General features: G+C 35.4%; 1 protein-coding gene across 1 annotated transcript; it reads left to right on the top strand.

Moving 5' to 3' along the window:
* Window positions 1-859: 859 nt before the first annotated feature.
* On the top strand, window positions 860-9321 carry LOC102584378 (NAD(H) kinase 1). The gene is made up of 11 exons (XM_006365560.2): window positions 860-1007; window positions 2984-3131; window positions 3225-3344; window positions 4041-4234; window positions 4953-5066; window positions 5241-5335; window positions 6637-6743; window positions 7252-7325; window positions 7441-7519; window positions 7747-8054; window positions 8788-9321. Exons 1-11 carry the CDS (start codon window positions 960-962, stop codon window positions 9094-9096), a joined length of 1596 nt encoding a protein of 531 aa, XP_006365622.1. The 5' UTR covers window positions 860-959; the 3' UTR covers window positions 9097-9321.
* Window positions 9322-9946: the final 625 nt, after the last annotated feature.

Raw genomic sequence — 9946 nt, 5'->3', positions numbered from 1 at the left:
ACTCTCGACCCACGACGAAAAGTCTTAAAACTCAAACTCTAGTCAAGATAAAGGAGACTCAAAGGTACATGGAATAAAGAGACTGTTTTCGATAGACTCTCGATCCACGACTCTTAAAACTCATTGAGTTAAAATCTCTAGACAAGATAAAGGAGACGTAAATAACAATAACAACAACATATAGTGTAGTTCCACGAAGTGTGATCTGAAAAAAGCAAAGAGGTCTAAAAAAACAACAGCAACATACAATGTAGTTCCACGAAGTGTGATCTGAAAAAAGCAAAGAGGACTCAAAAACAACAACAACATACAGTGTAGTTCCACAAAGTGTGATATGAAAAAAGCAAAGAGGACTCAAAAACAACAAAATACAATATATAGTGTAGTTCCACAAAGTGTGATTTGAAAAAAACAAAAAAAACATAAAACCTTACCTCTATCTCAAAGATGAAAAAAATAAAAAAAATTATTTTTAATAAATTCTCGACTCACGATAAAACATGTTAAAACGCATTGAGTTAAAAACTCTAGTCAATATGAGTGAGCTAAAAAAATCTTGCTAATCCAAAACTTTTTTTAAAAAAAAGTCAAAAAAGTGTGAAATTCCCAATTAGTAGGGACTTTTTATGAGTAAATAGGAGTTTGACCAAACATAATGCAAAGATCAACACACCAAAAAAAATATAAAAAAAATAAATCTACTTGTCTCCTTGACTTCCCACGCGTCTATAACAGGCCCCCACCACCTTCTTTCTTCTTTACCCAAATTTCCCTTTTTACCCCTAGCCCCCCAACCCACCCCACCCCCTATTATATATATATATATATATATATTGATTGTATGTATATGTGTGTTTCAACATCCTTTTAAGTTGTAACTGATATATTTTCAGTAGAGAGAGAAAGAGATAGTTTTAGAGAGAGAAAGAGAGAGGTGTTTGGTGAATTCTTGATTTTTCATGTCAATGAAACAGACTCCTATGTCTCCAAACAAACACACCTCTAATGTAAGCTTACCCCACCCCCTTTTTTTATTTTTGGTTGAGTTTTTAATTTATTTTTCCAATATGAAATCTGTTGAATTTAACTGAATTTCTAGTTCTATTGAATGGAAAATTGTTTGGTTTTAGCTCAATTGTGGACTAAATATAGAAAATCATCATTGATCATTTCACATGTCAACTAAGTTGTTAATTGTTGTGATTTACAGTACTTTTTACGTGGTTTCCAGGGATTTGTTAGAGCTTAGGACTTTGAATCACGAAATTCGAACTGTGCCACGTAAATTGGGACAGAGGGAGTAGATTTTGTTAGAATGTGTAGTTTTTGCTTATCTACAAGTCAATGGCATATAGAAATGATTTCTAGTTGTTTCTTTTGGGTGATTGAGATAGTTGAATTATTGATTTACGAAATAATCATGGTTATTGGAAGTTTTTATATGCATTAATGACAAGTCTTGTTATCGAGGGAGATGTTTTGGGGGTATTAGCTCCGTCGGTGGTAGAGTCAGGATTTTTATTAAGGGGTGTCACAATATAAAGTAGACATAGGGGAGTCAACATATAGTATAGGCATAAAACAAAAAAATAAAATTGACCTAGCTAAATAGTGTAATTTTCCGGGAAAGGGTGTTGTTTGACACCCCTTGTGGCTCCGTCACTGTGTCCCACCAAGCACGGTGGAAGCGGGGTGATTGACTTTTTTCTTGTTAAATTGGAACGGCTAAGGTGGACACTTTTTGAGTAATTTCATTGTTGTGTCAAAGCAATTTCGATGATCAATTGAACTATTGGATCCTCCTAATGGCTAATCTATCCAATGTCTTGAGACTTTGAGTTTGAATGCTCATTGGCAAGTCTGTTCTCATTAACTCTTGCATTTTCTTTCTTTACTGAACTTATTGACCAATTAGCTCTGCTCCAGGCTTACGTTTTAGTATGTCGGCCACTTCAAACTCCGAAGAATTAAGCTCGTTGATCCCCTAAAGAGAAAAAAAATCATTAGTAGACACGTCAATCCTAAAACGAGTTACATGTGCAGAAGAGTATGAGAGATATATAGTAACTTTTTATTATATTTCTGAAATGTAATGGTTGTGCGCGACTCCATTTATTACGTTATGGTTCTGGGTTGGGTTCAAATCATTTCACTCTATTTATTCTTACAGCTAGTTGATGAACTTTCCCTATTACCTTGATAGATTTTTCTTTAGTGCAAACCTATTTTCATGTTATAATTCACTGAAGTTCCTCCCTGTGAAAAGTTCATGGGCGTTCCCTAAATCTCGGACTTTTTATCAGCTCATGATATCCAATTCATGATCAAAAAATTTGGAGAGACTTCCACTTTTGTTTTCAATTTTTTTCTTGAAATGAAGTTAATCCTGTTGTATGCATCTGATTTTAAGATAATGTTTTATGGTAATTCAGTATTAATAATGAGTAGCGGCTGCGGGTTCCTTTCAACAAAAAGAAAATAATGAATAGAAGTACGAGATACAGGGAAGGAAAGAGATACAAGATGGAATCATGCGATCTTACAGTTTTTTAAGTTTTATCTCCTTTTAAGGTTTAGATATTGTTTAAACTAAAACCATAATACTAACATCACCTATGACGGTATGTTCGTTTATTTTTATTTTTTTTTCTTAAAAACATCATCTATGAAATGTTGCATGAGTACTGTTGTACACGAAGTATGATGAAGCTCTTTCTGGCCTATTGTGTTTCACAAAAAACAATAATCGACAAAACTTTTAAAAGTTTCATAAGAACTTATGATATTTAATCTCTTCTTGGACAGCACATATCATAAATAATCTTCTTCTATGAATGCAACGCCTATTGTTTGTTGAGATTCTGATGATCTATTATATCTACGACGCTTCCTTGTGTATTAGACATTGATACTGCGTTTTGTACATTACTCGTTGTCTTTGGCTCTCTAACTTCCTGCAATACTTCTGGCCTTTTCTAAATAGGGAAGTGCTAGTGTTTTGCCACTGGAGAACGCCTTTAGCGATTCACTTGCCATGTTGAATTCTGAGAAGGCTGTAGAAGAACTTATTCAACAGCCTATTCTTCACGGGATTGATGATCATCTGATTGAGTTTGCCGAGGCTTTGAGAAGTATGATCTGCTTTTACCATGATTAATTATTTGGCAATGTTTGGAATTTGCTACAGTATATAATACAATTTTTTTTACTCTTTAATTTGTTAGCTGTCGCAAAGGCACTAAGACAAGCTGCTGAAGGGAAGGCTTCTGCACAAGCTGAGGCTTCTGAATGGAAGCGTAAATATGAATTGGAGAGGACGCATAATTTGCAGTTGGAGAATAAAGGTACTCTCCCAAAGAGGACTTTTGTGTTACTATAAAGCACACGGTTTTGCAGCAGTTGCCTACAGCTGAAATTTTTTTATGTGTTGTGCACTGGTTGCATCTCAATCTCAGTTTCTCTCGTCTCTGATCACCATTCCTATTCTTCATGATTACCGGATCCATTAATAATCGTGTCTACATTTTGATGCCACTTCACCATTTCAAACAAAATGTTACTCTTATCTACTACTTTTTCTCACAAAGTAATAAAATCTTATCTAGGCAATGATGATCCCAAAATCTTCCTATTAGGAACATTGATTACTAAAATGCTTGCTTAGACGTTCTAGCCAAATCCTCTATTTTTTTATTTTGTAAAATGAAATATTATAAGTATTTATGGACGATTTAGGAGTGATTCTAGGAGAATCAAGGAAATGAATTGAAGATGAAAGGGTAATTTGGTCTCTAATTAGTACAACATTGGTCATCTAATTTCTTTCTCTAAAAAGATAGTAACTACATTGAAGCAAAGTGTGGTCGTAAAAAGTCATAAATCAGTCCTGCAGTCTATACAGTAGAAAGAGTTGAGAAAACTCTGTGGTTAAAGTATTATTCCTCATTTTATCATTCTTGAAGCACTACATGCTTTCTATCGAATTACGTTTGTTAGAAAAAGCCTTGCTTTATGGTAAAATAAGTTGGCTTCCACTGTAGCAATGCCATCAGAGAAGCATTTGGATGAGAATGGGCGAGTCGTACACTTGACAAACAAACCTTTACTATCAGATGGTGCTGTGGAGAAATCCGACAGGTGTTGTGGGGAGCATGGAATTTGCTCTCATCAGGTTCTTCGTGATAGAGAACATGATCATGATGCCAGTGTTGTTCCAAACAAGATGACCAGAAAGGTAGATCCATGTAGACCTATTCTGTTTGCGCTATAACTTTCCTTGTTGCTCAACTTTTGTCTGCTGTGAATTAGTTAGTGCGAATATGCTTGCTTTGTCCTCTCTAGATTTTAGATATATATATATTTCATGTTGTAAATGATTTAAATAATTTAAGCTTCCTCATTGTTGAAGGGAAGTCTTGGTGTAATTGGTTAATTAAGTTGTTGTCATGTGACCAAGAGGTCACGAGTTCGAACTGTGGAAACAGTCTCTTGCAGAAATGTAGGGTAAGGTTGTGTACAATACTCTTGTGGTCAGTCCCTTCCCTGGACTTCGTGCATAGCGGAAGCTTAGTGCACCGGGCTTCCCTATAAGTGTCCTCCAGTTGTTACAGACTCCTAGCAGTACTGATTTTGTTAGTTATACAAATTACTTGACTGTATACCCCCCAAAAAAATGTTGGTGTGAAATATACTTCTCCGAGCACTGTGTAAATATCCTGCCACATTTGACAGCTATTGCTTACTTTGAGGCTGTTATTGTTTCAAGATCTTCCAATGTCGGTGAATTGTTGTGCTTTAATTAGCTATCCATTTCAATATTGAATGCAGAATGAACTTCAGCATGTGTGGCACGAGACAAGATCTTTCTGTCCCGTGTCCTATTTCTTATATTCTAATGCTTTTATGATTTACTCTTGGAATATTGCCTATTAATAATTATTTTAATGAAACAGGCATCATTCAAGTTGTCATGGTGTTGCAAAGGTGAAAAAAGTGATCAGAAAAAACACGATATTGTCTCTTTTGAAAAAGGAAACATAACAACTGCTGAACGCAGCAGTAAACAGGTCCGTCTAATTTTACAGTTTTCTTGCCTTGTTTGCCCATGATAACAGAACTTCAAAATTCACCTTAGGCTTCTTTTTACTGTTGCTTTAAAATTTACTTTCCGCTAAACAAACTTATTGAAAAACACTTGTGTCTGAGCGGGGAATCATTTGTTTGTTCTTTCTCTTTTTCAGATTTCTTTGAAGTGGGAATCTCCCCCACAAACAGTGCTTATATTGACAAAGCCAAATTCAATTGCTGTTAGAATACTTTGTTCAGAATTGGTCAGGTAAAATATTAGAGTATAATCATTCTTTTTTATCCGCTTTTCGTCTTCCTGTGAAAAAATGTACTAGAACTCAATGGTAATGCATGTTTTTACGCGTAACATTTGTAAGGTTTATCCTCAGCAGATATAGAACTGGTCAAATGATTTCTTAATTGCTTGAATTAGATAAATAGACCTTTAACAGCTAAAGCTTTCAAGCAGAAGGTAACTAGTTACATCAGTTAACATGGCCATAGGTTCGAGTTTGAGTTTCCTCATCATTCATCACCCGACATTCCAATAGTTCTTACATGCTCGGCCTCGCAAGATGTATTAATAAATGTCATCCTCTCTCGGGTAACTTATGCTTTTAAATAGTAGGGTGTAGCTACATAATTAAACAACACATTTCTGGCTTTAGGTTCTTTTCTGAGATTCTTGTGTGCGTTGTCTTTTCCATTTTGGGAACTTCCAAAATGGTATCCTCATTTCAATCAACTAAATAGGAAATTCAGAGTATGCTTTGCAAATATCAATGTTGTTAGATAGCCTCCCTTCTTAAATACACGTTTCCCAAAGGGAAGGATTCACCTATTTTTGTGCTTGGCAGGGTGATTTGGAACGAAAATAAAATAAGAAGAGAAAATCGTTACTTTTATATGGGAAAACCTCAAAGCATATCTAAATGGTTTTGGATTTTTTTCATTTATTAATAATGTTACAAGCTGATTCTAGGTTTCAGCGATTAGTTTCAAGAATCAAGGATAATTTGGTAATTTGTCTTGGTACCCATTGAAATAGATGAGGTGCGCTTAAGCTAGCTCGGACGCTACCATTACGGAAAAAAAAAGGTATTTCATCTTTTGCAGTTCTAGTAGAGGACTGTGTGCAGCCTATAAATGACCCCTGTATCCTTCCAATGGAATGGTGGAGAATACAGTTTATGTTGAGGCTTTTGTTGCTTCTTGGTGGTTTATGCAACCTTATATAAAGGAGGTTAACGAATTCTTGGTTGTTTTAAAATTTCTCTTCTTGTTCTCTCCTAAATCATAGTTATAATTGATGTTACCATTTATCAGGCCTCAAATCGTGTTTACTTCTATTCTCGCTTCGTTATGCCTCAAATCATTATCCATCCTTTGATAAAAATCCTCCCTGTGATCACTTATCTCCAATTATTTGTTTTTGATATAATCGTATAATCATCGTGTTGTTGGATTACTTTCTCACTTTCTAGTTCTCATAATCTCTCTATCCAATTATTTAATTGATTACATATGTTTGAATTTATTAGAGGCTTATCTATCTCTTTTCTTCTCCAGATGGCTAAAAGAGCAGAAAAGCCTGAACATTGTCGTTGAACCGCGGGTGCGCACTGAACTGCTAACAGAGTCATCATACTACCAGTTTGTACAAACTTGGGAAAATGGTGAGTGGTAAAACTTTTACCTTTCTATAAAGTAAGCTTAAAAGTGTATATAACTCTTCAAATCTTCACTTTAACGTTATGTTGTGTGGCCAAATCTTGGATTATGGGTTCATTATATTTTGAACTGTGTTTAGGCTTTTCGTGTATGGATAACTTCGTGTGTGGACATTATTACTGATGATCTTGTCCTTTTTTGATAAACAACTCAAAACAATCATCTATTAATTGCTTTTGTTATCTTACCGTACTATTGTGCAGTTTTAAGTTTGTTCGCCATTTTAACCGAGAAACAGCCATTTTCTCGCAAAACTTTTCTGCTTACCTAAATGTCAGCTATTAAGAGATTTTTTCTTTCCCTTTCAACCAACTTCAAGTACAAATGAGCACATGTAATCTCTAGAGGTGTTATGGATGAGAAGCTTTAAATAGTAACAACGTTTTTGTCGTATTTGTTATATAAGTATGAAAAATGATGCTAATTGCTAAAGCAACTTCTTGTTTGTCGCAGACAAAGAAATTATGTCTCTCCACTCAAAGGTTGATCTTGTTGTAACTCTTGGTGGGGATGGAACTGTCCTTTGGGTACGTAGTTAGTTTTGTCTTTTCTTAACTAGAATTTTATCTTCTACCATGTGGTTTTGATAAATGTTTCATGGAGGGAGAGTGTTTAATAATTGCAACATGTTTTCTATTGCAGGCAGCATCGATGTTCAAAGGTCCAGTTCCTCCCGTTGTCCCATTTTCTTTAGGTTCTCTTGGCTTCATGACCCCATTTTGTATCCTTTGCTTCCTTTTAAAAGATTTCCGTTCATATATGTGGTATACGTAAGCTACAATGGGCTACTCTAATTACATCATTACATGGAAATAAAAGAAATGAAACCGAACTCCTTCTATCAATCTATATATATATAAACCTGTCTATAAAACATACAACACAGAAGACAGTAGCTTTGTATTGGCATGATTATTACTCTTCTCTGTTTAGCTTTAACATTTCCAGATAGTGAGCGTTACAAGGAATATCTTGATTCAATTCTTCGTGGTCCCATAAGCATCACATTGAGGCATCGTCTCCAGTGTCACGTGATTAGAGATTCAGCTAAAAGTGATCTGGATAGTGAAGAGCCCATACTTGTTCTCAACGAAGTCACAATTGACCGTGGGATTTCATCATTTTTAACAAATCTAGAATGCTATTGCGATAATTCTTTTGTTACCTGCGTACAAGGGGATGGCTTAATTTTGTCGACAACATCTGGAAGCACTGCATATTCTCTTGCAGCTGGAGGATCAATGGTCCATCCTCAGGTAAATCCTCTCATACTCGTCACTTATATAACGATTCCGTACTTTTATCTCAAGCTGACATGATTTGGCTTAATGAGCTACTGCTGGTTAGTATTAGTTATGGATGTTATAAGTTATCGCATGTCTGACAATTGTTTTACTGCAACTTAAGACGTCACGACAAATGTCAGCATTGCTTCTTTGTATTCATCCTAAACTTGCAGATTTAGCTATTTGTATTAAATGCAAAATTATGCTTTATGGTTGAACTTTTGAAGCTCTTGGGATGAGTGAGACTTTCGAAAACTTAATTAGCCATAAAATCTGTCTTTGGTTAGTGCTTAAGAATTGGCGAGATTACTTTAAACTGGAAGGCTAGGAAGCAAAAAAGCACTGGTTGGTTCCTCATTTTAAAGTGGTATATTAACAAGTTGCGTACTATTGGCCCTTGCTCCGGAGTTTGAATTTTAGATGGATGTAGATAGAATTTTAAGCCGAGTGTCTATCGGAAACAACCCCTCTACCTTTAAGGTAGGGGTAAGATCTATGTACACTCTGCCCTTCCTAGACCCAACTTTGTAGGATTACACTGGGTATGTTGTTGCCGTAGATAGAATCTTGCTTCCATGTTTAATATTTCATTTTGCAATTAGCACAATGATGATGCAATGTGTTCTTCCATAGTTATCTCTATTTGATGTCTTTCGAGTTGATTATAACCTTAACAATTTTACTGCTACGAACCAAATTGCAGGTTCCTGGCATCCTCTTTACACCTATCTGCCCACATTCTTTATCCTTTCGTCCTCTCATTTTGCCCGAGTATGTGACAATCCGAGTACAAGTACCTTTCAACAGTAGAGGTCATGCATGGGCGTCATTTGATGGAAAAGACAGGAAAAAGTTAGCACCGGGAGACGCCCTAGTTTGTAGCATGGCTACTTGGCCTGTACCAACTGCATGTCAAGCTGATTCCACCAGTGACTTTTTACGTAGCATACACGAAGGTCTTCACTGGAATTTGAGGAAGACGCAATCTTTTGATGGCCCTCGAGAGACATGATCATATGTTCTAACCGTTTATCTGATAAGGAAATGAGAGGTTTTCCGAATATGTCTTAATTCAAAGCAGAGAGATCATGATACATATATACACCTATATATATATAAGTTCAAATGTAGAATTAACTATGAGGATGATGAGTCTCAACTTTAGGTGCTTTATTGTTGTTTGTAACTTAGACATATAATCATAATAATAAGAATATAGAAGGAAGTTTGTACCATTTTTTGTATAGTTATTTTTACGCGAAATTTTCGTGTATCGACAAGTGAGAGTGAAAAAAGAACCTACGGGAAGGGCTGATTTGCAAATGAGGAATTAGCATACTGACTCGCTTTCATCCTTCGTGTTCAAGGGCATAGCAATGTGTTTTTTTTTATAACAAGGGAAACCCGCAGCCGCTACCCTTTGGATGCGCACAGGGTAAAACCCCCTTCCTATGCAATAGCTCTGTTATAGTCGGGGCATTCAATTAGACACCCTTCATCGGAAAATATCGTATACATAAGTAAAATGATACACGAAGTGATTAAATAGCATATTCTGGAGACCCTTCGTGAAATTCCCCTTTTGATAGAATCTCACTAACAATAAAAAAAAATTCCTTCTTTTTGACGCCCTTCGTGAAATTCCTAGCTCTTGACCAACAAGACAAACTCTCTTTTAGAAAGTCTATAGTGTTTCAATAACCAATAATAGGACTTATTCATTAGTTCATAATTTATAATCAACTCGAATATTTTTTAAAAAAATTTACTCAATTTTAGCAAATAAAAAATAAATAATAAGAATAATTTATAACCAACTTGATTTTTTTTCTGGAATAGAGAAGTGATGTTTTTGCTTTTGA

This window comes from Solanum tuberosum, unplaced genomic scaffold (genome assembly GCF_000226075.1).
Source record: "Solanum tuberosum cultivar DM 1-3 516 R44 unplaced genomic scaffold, SolTub_3.0 scf00559, whole genome shotgun sequence".
NCBI classification, from domain to species: domain Eukaryota; kingdom Viridiplantae; phylum Streptophyta; class Magnoliopsida; order Solanales; family Solanaceae; genus Solanum; species Solanum tuberosum.
The sequence above is the reverse complement of the archived record's forward strand: the minus strand, read 5'-3'. Positions and strand labels throughout refer to the sequence as shown.